We start from the raw sequence: 18,562 nt of genomic DNA on the forward strand, positions 1-18,562 counted from the left end.
TAAAGAACAATTATACAGAAAATTGGAAATTCAAGAACAAACTGGAGACTGGATGATCGATTAGATTAACCAAAACTTGAAGAATTAAAGCAACCAAAATCTTCGAAGATCAAAATTGACCATACCTGCGGATGGTGGTGAAGGCGGCGTTAGCACCGGTGAGAACCAGGTGGTGGCTGCTCGAATTGCAGAGAACGGCGGTTGTAGCGACAGCCATGGGCAACTGAACTGTGTAAAGGTTAGGGTTTCATTAAAACCGTAACGTGTACATTGACTTAGATTCTTTTTCCATTTATATAATGAAATGGATTAAAATTAATGAAACTGGGTCAACCTACAACAACGTTCATGTTGATGTTCATTTCGTCTTTAATAATATTTGTTAAAGTTTAGTAACTTGTTCTGAAAAAGAAAATTGGTAGCATATAATTGAAAAAAAAAATGTGTAATAATAGACTGTTAATCTTTCATGAAATTAACCCTATTTTTGGTCGCTAGTTTAATGATAACACATTACTGGTTATCAAACTTACAAAGTTTCTGAATTTCTTATATAAAAATAAGTTATAACACTAGTGGTCTAATCCAAAAATAGGAAACTAAAATTACTTAAAATATTCATGTTCATGGTATTTTCTGTTCGCAAAGAGAACTGTGATACCAAAGGGAATTTATCTTGGGATGGACCAAAAGGTATCATGCGGAGTACCCAAAATTTATAGAAATTTACGAAAATCGATACTATTGAAAATTTCACCTACTGGACTTTAGTCAATTATAGGATTATTTATACCAGAATTGGTTTACTTTCCTCCGATTGAAAACTTCTCCTTCTGGACTTTAGTGGACTACAGGCTTATTTATACCAATATTGGTTTTTTATACACAGTCAATTTCTAGAGCTTCTTTCCAAAGTCTATCAAGAAACTTGTGCTCCCTGTCATTAAATAGTTTCAAATTCAAGTACTAATTTTCATTGTGATCATGGGAATAAAAGGGTTTCCAAAAAACATGCAACCCAAGCATGGAATGTCTCATTCATCCTCAACCATCATTGATGTACCAAAAGGCTATTTCACGGTATATGTTGGTGAAGGTAGAAAGAAGAGATTTATAGTCCCACTAGATTATCTAAGACATCCTTCATTTCAGACCTTGCTAAAGCTATCTGAAGAAGAGTTTGGCTATGATCATCCTATGGGTGGTCTAACTCTCCCATGCAAAGAAGAGACCTTCATTGAACTCACCCACAATATACTTTTAACATTATAGAATGGTGATAGAGAATGACTTTTTCATCATTGTCCTTGTAAATAAATAGAAGCTTTGTCTTTGGACTATGTAATTAGTAAGTATCTAGGCTGAACTAAGGTTGATGAATTGCAATTAATGTAAATTCCTAAATTAGTTTGCTATATATATATATAGATCTCCATAACATTTTTCCACCTCTTTGTCTATAATGATTTTATAATATCCACAACCAACCGCATTGTTAGATAAGGGATCACCCACAAGACATCTTCAGATTTGGCTTAAGTAAAAAATAGAAGAGTAGCCGCATCTAACACTCAAGATGGGAAATCAGCTGACAAAAATATTTGGCCGGATATAATTGTGGAAATTGTAGCCCTTCCCACCAAAAGCCTTTTTGAAGGATAAATTTCACAGATAGTACTTATAAAATTGATACTGGGTGCTCATGTGTTATGGAAATTTAGAGGAAGGATATAGACTTGACATTACGTAGCAAAAGCATAATTTTCCTTGAGATCTTACCTATATATATAAGAGTCCTTAATCCATGTTATATTATTCTAATGTGGTTGATGCTATTGAAACAATTCCTAATGATCATTTTAAGGTGTACTGGTGTAGGAGCTTATATTATGGGAAGTGTTCACAAATTATGATCCAAAAGGCGGTATGTTTAATCTTGAAATGTATTTTAATAGAAAATTTAACTAAGCGGAAGTTTAAGTTAAATTGAGTTGTGAAAGGTGCTATAATTGCATATTAGATTTATTAGTTTAACGGCCCTCATTTTTTTATTTTTGCAGCAAGCATATAATATATATATATATATATATATATATATATATATATATATATATATATATATATATATATATATATATATATATATATATATATATATATATATATATATATATATATATCTGGACGGGTTGGCCCTGTCTCAGCCGCGGGAATAGATGTTGTTCAGTAGGTGAAATACAAAGTATGAAATAGATATAAACGAATTAGGATTTTTTTATACAGGAGGTCAAGTAGAAGTACATGATTACCTGGAAAATTAGATTATTTTATTTCAGAAAGCAGACTAAAATTATTTTAGTTTTAAAGTAAGTTGATAAAATTTAAATAGTACTACTTATATACTAGTGTGGTATGGTATAATAGGTATAATCCAAAATGACCACACTAAGATTATCTCAAATATTCATATTCATGATATTGTCTGTATCTAAACATAATTGTGATACCAATGGGAATTTATCCTTGATGGACCAAAAGGTATAAGATGCGGAGTATCCAATTTTTTTAGGAATATATGTACATTGATTTTATTGATAGTTCCGCATTCTGGACAGTGTAGCAGCTGGAGAGGTCAGTATATATATACGCATGCTCTCTGCCATCAAATAATTTCAATTTTGAGGTTACCTTTTCATTGTGATCATGGGCATATATAGAATTCCTAAACTCATGTGTGGCAAGCTAGGAATGCCAAGATATCACTCAACCTCAGCAACCCTTGATCTACCAAAAGGCTATATCACCGTATATGTTGGTGAAGGCAGAAACAAAAGATTTATAGTTCCATTAGCATATCTAAAACATCCTTCATTTCAGAACTTGCTTAAACTATCAGAAGAAGAGTTTGGCTATGCGCATCCCATGGGAGGTCTAACACTCTCATGAAAAGAAGAGACCTTCATTGAACTCACACATGGAATAGCATAATTTGTTGATAGAAGATGACTTGCTTTGCATTATCATTTTAAACAACTAGAAGCTTTGACTTTTTGGCTTTGTAATTACCGAGTATCTTGGCAAAAGTACATTAATTAATTCCTAGCTAGCTTAACTTTCTATATCCGTTGGTTAAAAACATGTTTCTAGATTACATTTCTATATGGGAAAATGACATATATGTCCTACAAACTTTCTAGGGTTGGTTCATTTAGCCCCTAAACTATTTTCATGGTTTTATGAGGGAACGAAGTATTTTTTATCGGGTCGATTACGTCCTTTTGACCAAAATGAAGGGGTCACCTAGTTACATTTACATTTGTTGACCAATTTTCCCACATTGACTTTGAATTTCGCTTATACGTCAATATTTTTGTTGTCCATGTTCAACCTCTTGAAGCCTTGGACCACCTTATCCCTCAAAATACCAAGCTCACAAACTCCTCGTCTCCTCTTTATACCACCATTAAACCATCCTTACATCACCCGACCAAACCTGAGAACTCCACCCCCTAACCACCGCTACTACCACCTTTATCAGCTGAACCCCACAGCTGACAACCAACTTGACCCACCTGCTCCGTATACCACCCCCATCGAAATCCATTTAAGCCAAAAACAACAACCAACTTTAACCACCAATGTCGCCAGCACCATCGAAGAATCTTCACCCTGTCGCATCCCCTCCTTATTTCACCCGCGTAAACCACCATAGTCGAATCCCACCACCTCTTATTCCATTTTCCATGAAGAATACAACATCCGAACATCTCAGTTCCATCGTTTCACCTAGCCACCACCTTCACTGTTGGATTTTCTCCAAACATGTTCAAATAAGCCTTGTTTTCTACAGGGGCAATCTAGTCTTTATATTGTTTTTTCTTTAAGTTTGAATAAGTAAAGACCATGTTGGCCATTAGTTCCTAATATTGATGAGTAGTAGAGTCTGTTTGCTTATTTCTAGGAATTTCCTTTGTTTTTATAAAGTTATCGTTTCTCATTTCAGATTAAACTGAGAATCACGAATAAAAGATAGCAGAAAATTTGCCCCAAAGGTTTCCTTTATTTTTTCTTTCCTTTTGTTTTTGTACTCTGTTTTTTTGATTTTGCTACAACATGAGGAGGTTGATTTCTAACATTCATGGCTCCCTTAAACCACCGCATGTGAACCACGAGAACATCCGTCATCACCTTCGTGAAAAACCACCACCACCACCATGGCCAAACCTCCAAACAGGAACACCTTCTACCACCTATTGTGACCGGAAACAAACATCACCATGAGTTCTACCACTGCCAAACCAACACCGGTAACCACTTCTACCTCTGGTTAATTTAACCCAAAGCCACTACCACCAATAAAGCCACATGCTGCATTTGTGATTCTCACAAACTGAAACCATCACCTCTACCTTCATTTTCTCACAGTTGAGTATCACCAAACAACCACCACTCCTTCTATTGTTTTTCACAGAACTGAAAACATAAGCCATCAGTTTGTTTTTGAGAAAAAGAGAAGAAGAAAGAAAAAAATATTTGTCGGTGTGTGAGATCTCTTTCGAACCGGAAAAAAGGAAGAAAATGTTGATTGTTTTTTGTTGACTACATAAGAGAGGAAGAGAGGAGGATGGTAGTGCATAGTTGTTGTTTGTCATCTAAACTGGATAAAACAAGTAAAGGGACTAAAAGGACATGTTGCCCACAACTTAGTTCCCTCATAAAGCTACGAAAAAACTTAAGCGACTAAAATGTTCAACCCTAGAAAGTTCGTTGGCTATATATGTCATTTTCCCTTTTTGTATCTATTGGTTCAAAACATGTTTCTATGATTTCATTCTTCTTTTTAATGAATCTTAATATAATTCTAAACTACACTTATGCCTCTAACGAGACTTGAACCCTCAACCTCCCTTATAGGATAAGGGAGGGGCACCTTCTCCAACTCCTAATACGACTAGGCTATAAGCCTTTTGCTAGTTCTATGATTTCATTCTCATTATCTAATAATTAAACAGCATCAACATATGCTAGCCGCTTCACACCAATGGTTCCATATATCCCTTAACATGCCTAAAATTCATCTTCATATCTATGGCTCAACTAAAAGGTGCATGAATATTTTCGTTGAACACATGAGTTATTGTAAAGAAGTAGAAGAACATTACTTGATATGGTTGTGGAAATTGCCATTGTTCCGAACACATACATGAGATAGCTCTAATAAGTACTAGTGCTTATAAAGGCTTTATTCTTGGGTATAAAAACAAAATGAAGGATATCTAACTTACATTTTACATTGTTAGAAATGTTAAAGATGAGTTTATATTTATATTTCTATATAGAATAATGATAAAAAATAAAATAAAAGAGAGAGAGAGAGAGAGAGAGAGACAGAGACAGAGAGAGAGAGAGAGAGAGAGAGAGAGAGTTTGTACCGGTAGTGTTAGTCATCTTAATTCCTTTGGATAATTTAATTGGGGTGATATTAATGGAACACTTCACAAGATCGATCGAAATATTGTCAACACAATAGTAATGAACTAGGAACTAAAAGTGTTTATGACTTGCTCAAAGTTTATTGATACATGGGATCCTTATATATAGGGTAGATACAAAGCAAAGATAATCTAAAATATATATATATATATATATATATATATATATATATATATATATATATATATATTGAATAAATTTAAAATGCATAAAAAGTCACAAAGTTTATTGTCTAATAGTCCCCGATTGTTGGACCGGCAACGAAGCAAACCCTTAAACGGGAATGGAATCTTTCACATACACATACAGAGAAAGGAAGAGAGAGAGAGAGAGAGAGAGAGAGAGAGAGAGATAGAGAGAGAGAGAGTGTGTGTGTGTGTGTGTGTATGTTTGTGTATGTGTAGAAGACCCTTGGTGAAAATATCAATATATACTGATAAGCTGTGAAATGAATTTAAGTTTCGATGTGTTTACTCCACATGTGTTATATAGGATTTTCGAGAGGTTAACAGTCTAGACATTATGACAATAAACCAACATTGCTTTAGTTAACGACACATGAAGCTCTAGTAATAACTTGTGTAACCAACCAGCTACGACCAACGCATTTCGACCAAGGCATTACAACCAAGGCATTGGTCACATCCAAGTATTTGACTTCGACACTTTAGTGTGAAATGGTATGTTGAAGTTTTGAAGACCATGAAATAAGATTATCATCAAGATACAGTAACCATAGGTTGGTCAATGTGAGCTAAGACATGCCCCAATCAACATCGAAATAAGTTGTAAGTTTGTAACTGCATGATGACGTGATACAAAGGCCATAATCAAGGATACCTTGAAGGTATCAAAGTATGTGTTTCATGATCTGAAAACAAGGATCGTGAGGGTCATACATGAAAAGACATGCATATTGTACTATATATGTAATATCAAGCCTTGTAAAAGCAAGATATTTAAGGCCGCCGGTCAAACTACAAGAGTACCATTGGTAGCACTAAGGTTGGGCAAGGTGTCGACATGTTTTATGTTGGGTTTTACGCGCCTCGAAAAACGATGATGATTTTTTGCACACATTGTAAGAATGAAAAGAAGAAATTAGAACACAATATTTAACGTGGTTCACTCGATATGATAAATTGAGCTACGTCTGCAGGCAAACAAGAGAGATATATTTTATTGACGATTAGTGAATGACACTTTTTTGCTTACTGAGAGCTACACAAATTCGTAAGGGTTCTATTTATCGAAGCAAGTTGACCTATACCAATAATCTTAGGCCTAAAAAACTCCGACGAATCTGGCCCATGACGCATTTTTTGCTTACGTAGTCTGCCTAATGGCAATATGTAGCCATCCAATCTAGAACTCCCTAATCCATATCTCCCTTTGCTATCCATGCCTTCTCCTAAAGTATTTGGAAGTTCAGTTAAACCCATACACAACTTAAACTTATTTATTTTCATCACCTTGGTGAACATGTATGTTAGATTCTTTATGCCAGTGATTCATTAAGTTTACATTACCATCACTTATCAATTATTTGATAAAATGGTACCTCATCTGAATATGATTCATCTTGCTATGAAACATCATATTCTTTTCCAATTGTTGTCATAATTTAGTACACAATCTTCCTGTTGCACCCCTAGTTCTGATAGGAAATTCTTATGCTGTATGAGCTGTAACGTCCCAAAAATCCTGATAGTTTTATCTTTCAAAAACCATTTTCATGAACCATACGTCATACAAAACATTCTCTCCAAACATAGTAATAAAAAGCAGAGTACCCAAAAACAAAAACGGTAACCCAAAGCTTAGTGAGTTCCCACAATAAACCCCACATAGCAAAATACATACAATGCACGCAAACAAGGCCTACAACACAAGACTAGACCGCTACCGAACCATCAGATATAATTTGGACCGCTCTCAAGCCTATAACATAAGCTAGACCACTCCCTTGGGCCTACAACTGGACTGTCCCCTTGGGCCTACAGTATCAATTGGCCTACTCGGGTATCTTGGCCTTCAGCCCAAAGGAGGATCGCCTCAACCCAACCACAATATGTCGACATATGTGCATAAACAAATAACCAGCTAACCCAAGCAATCATACAAATATACCAATATAACATATCACTATAGCATAGCAACATCCGATACACAAGAATACATAACACAATCTAGCGGGTTGGCATTGGTGCCTTCAACCCACAAGTATAGTAATGAAAACTCTCCTCAAAGTCTAGAAGATAGTTGAACTGATCACTAATACAAATACCGGCTCTACGGGTCACCTATGCAACAAACAAGGACCAATCCTCAATCTGCTACTCAAATTACACCATTTTTCCTAAAGTCAAACTTGGTCAAAGTCAGCAACCAAAAAGTCACAAGTCAACATTCAGCTAGCTTACGCCATGCGCAATAGCTCTACGCCCTGCATAGAGACCAAGGTGGCAAAATCGAGGAAAAATAATGCTACATGTTGCCTAGCCAGAATTATGCCCCGTCTAAGAAGCTAGGTCCCAACTTAATCATTAAGCTTTTAATATAGAAGGTTCAACCACCAAACTTCCAGATCTACACTAGATGAAATTCTTAATGGATAAAGTCTCTGAATTTATCCATTTTCATGCATACCAAGGACACAAACTCATAACCTAATTCCAATAAGCACTCAAAGCTCAAAATCTCATTCATGGATGGATGAGAGTAACCAAGCTCTCGCTTTTATGACTTAACAACTTCAAAATTGACTGAAAATGATACCCTAATGGACTAAAGTAGCTCATCCTCATAATAACCAAGGTTATGGGGACAAAAACATGGAATTCTTAAGCATAAACTAGATCTATTATAATTACTCATCTAGGTGGAGACTTTATACCTCCTAGATATGGATAATGGAAAGGAAATTTTGGATCCAAAGCTGATTCAAGCTTCCAAGAAACTCCACGACCTTCTTATTTCTTCAAAATGCACACAAAACACTCTCAAGCTCAAAATACACCAAAATAGGAAGTCGGTTTTCAAAGGGAACGTTGGGAAGATGAAGGTTGATGATGGAAAGGCCTCAAGGGTATTAGAGCCTTTAAATATGGATTAAAAACCCAAAATTAGGGTTCTGTTCTTGGCCACTACGTGCTGTGTAGGTAGACCTATGCCTTGCGTAAGTCACTTAAGCCCCGTGCCCAATTTACCCTCTTACGTGCTGTGTAGGAGGTTGTAGTACACCCTACGTAATGACCAAAACTCCAAACTTTAACTTACGATAAAGAAAGAAGTTTACCTGAAGGATTGGGTGTTACAATTCTCCCCCACTTGAACTATATTTCATCCTCAAAATCCTCTACTGCAAATAACTTTGGATAATCCTCACACATCTAAGAATCGGGCTCCTAGATCCACTTGGAAGATGTCCTATGTTGCCATTAAACCTTGATCAAAGGTACCACCTTTTTGCGCAAGGCCTTCGTCTTCCTATCCAGAATAGCTACCGATCTCTCCACATAAGAGTTCATCGACCTATGTCGTCCAAAGGAACCAGCACTGAATCGTCAACCGCACATTTCCAAAGCTGAGAAACATGGAAGGTGTTGTAAATCTCACTAAGTTCCTTAGGAAGGTCCGCCAGGACTCAAAATAGTCCAATAAATTGGGAACCCAACTTGCCCCTCTTTCTGAAGTGTATAACACCCTTCCAGGGTGATACCTTCAGTAAAACCATATCCCCAACCTGGAACTCTAACTCGGATCGTCGTCTATCAGCATAACTCTTTTTTCGGCTTTGAGTTGTCTGTAATCACTGTCCATAACCGCTATCTAATCTGTTGGATAAGCTCCGTCATTTGAAAGACCGCTTCAGGCATCCCCGTGACCCTGTGGCCAACCTCTCCCAGCAAACTGGTGTACGACACTTCCTCCCATAGATAAGCTCGATTAGCGGTGCACTAATACTAGAGTGATAGTTTTGGTTGTAACAAAACTCATCTAGGGGAAGGTAGTAATCCCAACCCCCACCTAAATCGACGACACAAGCCCTTAACATATCCTCGAGCGTCTGAGTGGTCCATTCACTCTTATCATTAGTGTAAGGGTGATAAATCATGTTGAAATGTAGTCTCGTACCCCACTCCTCATGAAATTTCTGCCAAAACTGAGAGGTAAAATGAACATTGTGATCAGATACAATAGGGACCAGTACACTGTGGCGAGAGACAATCTCATGCACGTATAAATCTGCCACTTTCTCGGCCAAAGAACTCCCCTGAGTGGAAAAAAAATTGGCATTCTTGGTCAGACGATCAACGATAACCCAAATTGCATCAAATCCTTTGGCCGTCCTCAGCAACTTGGTGATGGATTCCATGGTAATCCATTCTTATTTCCATATGGGAACCTCCAAGGGTTGGAACTTTCCATCGGCCTCTGGTGCTCAGCTTTGACCATCTGACAGGTCAAGCATCTCTCCACATACCATGATATCTCCCTCGTCAAGTATGGCCACCAATAGTTAAGTCTCAAGACTCGATACATCTTTATGGCTCCAGGGTGGATCGAGAATTTCGACTTGTGTGCCTCCTCCATCACCGTCTGACGGACACCGCCAGAAACTGGGACCCAAAACTGACCACACTGGGTTAATAGCCTACAGCTATTGGTGGAAAACCTACTAATATGTCCACTGATCTTCTCTTTCTTCCTATTCTTCATCCTGATACCTGAGCCTCCCTAATCAAATCCAGGAGTGAGGAGTCGATGGTCATCCTCAAACAAACATCTCACTCAGAATTACTAGCCTCCTTGCGAATCAAAGCTTCGGCGACCACATTGGCCTTCCCCGGATGAGATAGAATCGCACAGTCATAATCTTTAATCACGTCAAGCCATACGTGTTGCCTCATGTTTTGATTTGGCTGATCCATAAGATATGTCATACTCTTATGATCCATATTGATGGTACAACGGACCCCATATAGATAATGTTTGCAAATCTTGAGGGCAAAAACTATTGCCCCCAACTCTAAATCATGTGTCGGGTATCTAACCTCATGAGGCTTCAGCTGCCTAGATGCATACGCAATGACCATACCCCATTGCATGAGAACCGCCCTTAAACATGTGATCAACGCATCATAAAATACTACAAAATGATCAAAACCCTCAGAAAGGGTTAATATCGGGGCCTCACATAACTTCATCCTCATGGTCTTAAACCCAGCCTGATGCTTAAGCTCCCAACGGAAATCCACAATTTTCTTCGTCGGGTGGATTAGAGGAACAACAATGTTGTTGAAATCCTGAATGAATATTCGATAGTAACCAACCAACCCTAGAAGACTCCTAATTTCAGATGGGGACTTTGGGACCTCCCACTGCATCACTGCCTCAATCTTGGCCGGGTCGACCGTAATTCTGTTTTGATTAAAGAGGTGTTCTGGAAACTAGAATTATCATAACCATAAATCACACTTAGAGAACTTGGCATAAAGCCTCTCTTGTCTCAGTACTCCAAGTAACTCCCAAAGATGCTCCTCGTGCTACTCCCTAGTCTTGGAGTAGACCAGAATATCACCCATGAAAATAATAACCGACCAGTGAAGCATCGGCCTGCATACTCGGTTCATCAAATCCATGAACGAGGTTGGTGCATTGGTGAGCCCAAACGGCATCACCATAAACACCATAATGAGTTCGTAACAATGTCTTCTCCATATCCTTCTCTCTGACTCTCATATGATGATGCCCCATCCTTAAATCAATTTTGGAGAACCAAGATGCGCCCTGTAACTAATCAAAAAGATCATCAATCCTGGGGAGTGGGTAGCAATTCTTCATCATTAACTTGTTCAACTCTCAATAATCTATGCACATACGATGAGACCTATCCTTCTTCTTTACAAACAAAATCGGTGCTCCCAAGGGTGAACTACTCGATTTGACAAAATGCTTGCCTAAAAGCTCCTGAAGCTGAGAGGAAAAATCATGCATCTCTATTGGTTCAAGGCAACACGATCCTTAGCGATCAAGGCTGCACCGGGGATCAAATCGATCCTAAACTCTACATGCCTCATGGGAGGCACACCGGGTAAATCCTTGGGAAATACATATGGGGATTCTCTAACTACTGGTACATCTGAAGCCGAAACTCTCCCCTTATCCCGATTGTCAACCACATAAATGAGATAACCCAAACACCCATGTTGAATATATTATCGAGCCTTGGCAGCTGAACAAAAAGTCGAACCAACCTGATGCCCTCACCATAAAGGGTCAACTCTCCCCCACTTGGGTTCGAACTACCACCAACTATCTCTCATAGTCAATCATGGCTCCAAATCTGCTCAGCAGTCCATCCCTATAATCACGCACATATCCCTTATAGGTATGAGAATCAAGTCGATCGGGAAGACACCCTGAATATCTCCAAAGTACAATCCGAAAAAACACTCAAAGCAAAAAAAAAAAAAACATGTGTTCGTTGGCGATGGAAACTTGCAAAGGGCACTTCAACTCTTAAAGAGTCATATAGAAATCTCTACTAAAGGGCCGAGACACAACGGACCGACTCGCACCCGAGTTAAAAAGCACAAGAGCAAGCAAGGAATTCACAAAGAAGGTACCTAGAAGAAAGACAATCATAAGCATATGGGAAATAACATAACTTAATAATAAATGAAAACATATCGGTAACAACATCAGGCGTCGTCCTGGCCTCTTCTACTATGAGCTGAAAAGCATGACTCATGCTCTTCGGGGCCTTGGCCCTCCCCTAGCATCCATATGTAATCCTCAAAGTAGTCAGGGCTGGCGCATGCACTAGTCTAGTAGCAAGCAAGGGATAGTTAACCTTCACATGGCCAACCTGACCATAGTTGTAACAAATCCTGGTACTCGATAGTGGAGCCTGCTAACAACAATCCCTCACATAATGCCCCTCCTTTTCATATTTGTGGCACCTAGTAGCTAATCAGCATGCTCCGTCAAGCATCTTCCTGCACTTGCCACAAGTGCCACCCCTCTGTCCTCTGGATTGTGAATCAGCGAGCTTAAATGGCTTTGATGTTGGTTGTGTCTAAACTGGGGTTTGCCTCATCTCTTTGGTCTGGGTCAATCTCAATCTCTCTCATCCGACCAAAAGACTACAACTCGGAGAGGGAACTATACATCTGGGTCGACACAAACTCGTGGATCTCCATCTTGATCATGCTCAAGTATCAAGTAGCAGGACATCGGAACATGCTCCGAAGCAATATATTCAGGGTAGAAAAGGGATCTCTCAGTAAAGATCTTGGTGATCTATGTCACCAACTCTGTCTTCTGCTTCAGCGACAGATACTCCTAGGCTAACCTCTCCCTCTCAACTAATGGAACATACTCTGTACGGAACATCTCTGTGAACTACTCCCATGTCACTACGGCCTTCTCCATAGGAGAATAAGCACTGGTCACAAGCTTCCACGAGTCCTTCACCCCCAAAAGAAAAAAGCTTCAAGGCAAACTTGGCTTTTTGGTACTCTAGGAACGAGCAAGTGAAGAAACAACCCTCCACATCAGATAGCCACCTCATGGAAAAAATCGGGTCCTTAACCTCATCGAACTCCTTGGGCTTCGTACAACCGAAGTCCTGGTACTGAACTGTCCCTCTCCATTGAACTCCAGCAACAACAATGACAGTAGTAGTTACAGCAACAAAAGCCTCAGTGACGGGAGTATAGCGCTCCTCAAACAGATCGATCATGGCAGTATTAATAGATCCAAATACCTCTAAGATCACCTCTCAAAAATCCATAGTCACATATGTGGTGATCATCTCAAGTAATCTCATCATCTGTAAAACATGGCCTCTTTGGACCGTCAGCTCCTAATCCCAAACTTCTAGTGATCGTCATACTGAAAACAACATAAAATACCTCATAAAAGCCACAATTAATACTACTACAACATTAAGGAATCACTAAATCCTTAGTGTGTGTAAATTTATCGATACGCATACGGGTCATGTACTTCTAGTAGATTGGGCCCATACTACCTTCCACACCTATCCATATTTGTCTCAAAGGATCTTCATGGATCACCCGATCACCAAGCCCAAACTACTAGGATACACATACATCCTATACTCACCCTCTCAAGAGTGGCTACTCATTCCTTATGTTGGCCTTATACAATAGGGAAAATGACATAAACGCCCTTAAGTTTTCAGAAAAATATCGGTTTTATCCTTGGACGTATTTTAGGTCCATTAAAGTCCGATGTTCTGTTTAATTTGTTTATTTATACCATTGTAGCTGGTTTTCAGGTAACCTACTAGTTACCGGATGCCAGTAAAGCCCTTGAGTTTTCAAAAATGTTCGGATTTGCCCTTAAGTTTTAAAAAATGTTCAGATTTACCCTTACTTTGATTATTATTTTGATAATTATATATATATATATATATATATATATATATATATATATATATATTAAAGTTATCCACCCTTAGGAAGAGTAAACTTCCTAAGGGGTTGGCAGAAATGCCCCCTATTTATTGGTGTAGGTGCAATTTCGTCTTGGTTTTTATAAGGGGTTATTTTTTGACATTATGTATATTCTTTGTCAAAACGCACCGCCTCCAGATCCTTCCACGCCACCTCTCTGAAATATCCTATCTTACGGGTCTCATTCATCCACAACCTACTCTGCTTTTCTCTGTAGCGACCACCGGTCTAACTCCCTACCACCGCTCCACCAATGCTCCTCGTTCTGATGATCAAGGGCCCTCGGTTTCCTATCGATTTTGCGTCCTCTTCGTTTCCTCTGTTCCAAAATCCACTATATCATCATCTCTGGACGAATCGATTGCACCTTAAACGATCAGAAGGTGTCGCCCTTCCCAAGAAATCCAACTCTCAGGTATCAGTTGCTGCAATTGCTTCACACCGTTATCTTTTTCTTATATAAAACCTATTTTGCGTCCTCTTCATTTCCTCTTATTTCAATTCACTATATTTGTTTCGTCTTTTGAACTCCTGCCTTCGTGATTCCTTTCTCTTCACTCAACTTTCTATGAAATTCTCTTTCATACAACCGTTGTTTCGGTTACGCATGTGTAGGAGTTTGAAATTGCAATGTGGAGAAGGAGAATTTGATAAAAGAAATCATGGTCCTACATGGCACTTTATCGTCGGCAAAAGCTTCAGTAACCAGTGCCGCTTTCTTCTATTATTCATCAACTCCATGTGAATGTCCTTGGTAGGTGTTTCCTATTTAATCAATCATGAAATTTCCTCTTCTAATTTTGGGATAAACCTAATTTGTGAAAGAACTAATTTGGAGATTGTTACATTGTTTTTGTTGTTCAAATCTTACATATTTGTAGATGCACATCAAATGCTCGTTGAAATTCTTTAAAGAACCGGTAAGATTACTTTTTCAACATCAACGACACAACCTTCTTACTCATGATGTTTCATTTAACATTTTAGTTGTTTACATTTGGCTTTGGAGGGTCGTATTGGAAAGCAAGACTGGTAAGTGTTCAAACAATTAGATTTCAGAAAAAGCATGTTTCACAATCAAACTTTTACTCATATAAATGATGGGTTTTAGCCATAAGAACTTTCCTATGTGCGCATGCAAAACCCTAATGCTTGGATCTAGGCTTTCTAATTAAACATGCTTTGAATCCAAGACGTCTAATAACTAATTAGGTATAAGAAAAATGTTAAAACAGATCTAGAATCATACCTTTGAATCTCTTGTTTGATCTTGTTGTCTTGGAGCTTCTAGAGTCACAATTGTCACTCCTCTAATGGCTTACAAACACCAAATAGCAAGGAGGATGATTTGGGAGAGAGGAGAGGGGAGGAAATCGGCCAGGGGTTCTCTACTTTAGATCAAGTGCCGATTTCCTTATGCCATAGGGTCTATTTATACGTGTAGACTCCTTAAGGGTTACAACCTGAACCCTAGTTGGATAATCTTCTTTTAAAGCTATCCAAATCCATTCCTTAGATAACCTTGGACGATTTAAGGCTATCCCTAGCTTCTAGAATCCGCCCAATCCCTATCAATATGGATTTACAGTCTAAAGTTTAACTATCAAACAATTGACAGTTTATACCCTCTTATATAATTAATCTCTTTAAGTCACCAAATTAATTCTATGACTTATATTAATCAAATAACAATATTATTATTCTTTATATTATTCTCATAATATATTAATAATATTTATTCTCTCTTAATAAATCATCCTATCAAGTTGCTATGGTGAAGGCAACCCAAAAGGATCATGCACAACCGGGTCAAATATTTGCCTAATATAGTTGCAGCCTTAGACACTATTCCAACAATAAATTCACTTTCAACTTCTCAAACGACTGGTCAATTGATCCTCTTCCATTAATCAATTACTTACTTTTTGTTTTTTATTTCCTGGTTTTTTTAATCTTATTGAACAAAAATATTAGAAGTGAAAACATACCCCCCCCCCCCCCCCCCTGAAACTTATATCAAGAGTTGAGTTCAAGTTTATCAAGTTCTGTATCAAGTATTTTCTACATTTGTAAAATCCAATGATAAATCCTCATCAATTGAGCATTTTCCGGCATGACAATGGCTGAGCCTTCCTTCACTTCACTATAAGTCATCATGAAGTTATTATCTTACATTTTTCAATTGATATAAACAAAATTTCTGAATTTTACTATATAAAATTTATGTGTAGGTTGAAATTAATGATGCTATTGGCTGGTATGACCAAACTAAAACAATTACCTAATGAACTTTTATCTGACCTTGCAGTATCTATAGCAACATAACTCCAGTGCTTTCGGGTATTTCTCAAGTACAAAATCAAAAAAGTTAGAGTAAATTACACAAATGGTCCCTATGGTTTGGGGTAATTTGTGTGTTTGATTCCTAACTTATTCTTTTAACTCGGAAGCTCGCTACTTTTTGTTTTTGTTACGCGCTTAGTCCCTACTGTTTGTTTTTCTTACACGCTTGGTCTCTGTCTTACCTAAAATGACTATTATTTAAATAGGAAAAAATGACGGGGTAAGTAAGGTAAGGTGAGAGGGGTGGGGTTAGGGGTGTATTTATTTAAATAAATTAAAAAATCAAGGGCAAAATAGTCTTTTTATGTATGAAAGGGACCAAGCGCTTAACAAAAACAAACAATAGGGATCTTCCGAGTTAAAAAATAAATTAGGGACCAAATGCGCAAATTACCCTAAACCATAGGGACCATTCGTGTAATTTACTCAAAAAGTTACAACTTTTTTTTTTGTATTTCTACTATGTTTGATTATTTGATGATTACTTTTCATTTCAACAACTTGGGAAATACCTTAAGTAATCAGTCAAAGCATTAGAAAACAAGTTTCAACAGAAGCAAGATTGTATGGAGATCTAATAAAAATCTAACTGAAGAACAACAAATCTATCAAATTCAGATTTTCTTGAAGAGATAAAGAAAAAAGATGAAACTGATGTATCACTTGCTTTTTGATAGTTGATAAAATCTTCCGTGTGTTATATGGCAGAAAAACTTCACCCCGCTCTCATGATCACCAACATTCGGAACTTTATTCCGATCACTCTCGAGATGGAGAATGCACAATATACCTCCTAGGCTGAACTCTTCAAGATTCAATGTCGTGTATTTGAAGTAATTGATCACATTCAACCTAAAGTCGAATCCACTGCTACTGTAGATGGCAAACAACCTCCTCCAGTCATGTCTACAGATCTTTGGAGTCGTCTTGATGCCATTATCATCCAATGGATATACATCACCATCTCAAATGACCTCCTCCAAACTATTCTTAAACCCAAATCCACTACTACACAAGCTTGGACTGCCCTTGAAAGTAGTTTTCAAGATAATAAAAAAGAACAGGCACTCTATCTCGAACACAAACTGGTCACCATCAAACTTGCAATATTCCCAAACTGTTCAGCATACTGCCAAGCCCTCAAGATGTTATCTGATCAACTTTCTAACGTGGGTTCACCGGTTTCAAATCAATGCCTTGTCTTGCAACTAATTGTTGGCCTTACTGAGTCTTATGAAGGAATTGCCATGATGATACAACAAACGAAACCTCTCCCGGATTTCTATGAGGCCCGTTCCCGCCTTATTCTGGAAGAAACTAGAAAGGATAATAATGCAGCCTAATCGGCTACAACTGATGCAACAAATCTTAATACTCAAACCTCCTACAACACACGCCCTACCTACCAGGTTCAAGATTCAAACAACAATAGCAACATCAACAGGGGACGTGGCTGTGGAAGGGGCGGACGTGGTCGTGGTTGTGGGAGAAGGGGAGGCGGTAACTTCGTTGTGGGTCGTGGCCAACAGCAGCCACTGTGGCCTTCTCCCTACACCCAACAATGGTCAACTTCCCACTCTTTATCTCCTTTCTCCCAACCTTGGGTTGCTCCATATTCGTCGCCTCCTACACACACACACCACCTTGTCCCTACCCAACCAACTAGCTCCGGTCCACTGCTCCAGGTTTGTTGGGTCCAAGACCTTCTACACAGCATGCATATGCCACATCTGAAAATTCCTATACCCCAACTGACTTGGAACAAGCATTTCATACCATGAGCCTCCATCCACCGAACTAGAACTGGTACATGGATATGGGCGCGACCTCACACATGTTAAACAACTCAAGTATTCTCTCCTCTTATGTAAATAAAGGTATTTTTAGGAATATCATTGTAGGTAATGGCGCGCATCTTCCAATCCAAGGTACCAGTAACCACACATTACCCCACCCTTTTGCCTCCTCTTAAACTCAACCATATTCTTCATGTTCCTCATCTTATTAAAAATTTAGTTTCTATCTGTAGACTCACAAAAGATAACCAAATATCTATTTGGTTTGGCCCCTATGGTTTTCATGTGAAGGATTTGCGGACATGTACGCCACTCCTTCGATGCAATAGCCACGATGATCTCTATCCTCTTGCTCTCACGCATCCTTCTCAACTCACTCATCCAACAACTTTTGCAGCCATCACAAGAGATCTTTGGCACTATCGCTTGGGTCACCCCGGG

The 18,562-nt window shown here is 38.3% G+C and overlaps 1 protein-coding gene across 1 annotated transcript; it reads left to right on the forward strand.

The window, feature by feature from the left end:
* The first annotated feature begins 17,227 nt into the window (after window positions 1-17,227).
* LOC111877112 (uncharacterized) lies at window positions 17,228-17,668 on the forward strand. Its single transcript, XM_023873652.1, has one exon. It carries the CDS (start codon window positions 17,228-17,230, stop codon window positions 17,666-17,668), a length of 441 nt encoding a protein of 146 aa, XP_023729420.1.
* Window positions 17,669-18,562: the final 894 nt, after the last annotated feature.

The sequence above is a fragment of the Lactuca sativa genome, chromosome 3 (assembly GCF_002870075.4).
Source record: "Lactuca sativa cultivar Salinas chromosome 3, Lsat_Salinas_v11, whole genome shotgun sequence".
Taxonomy (NCBI): domain Eukaryota; kingdom Viridiplantae; phylum Streptophyta; class Magnoliopsida; order Asterales; family Asteraceae; genus Lactuca; species Lactuca sativa.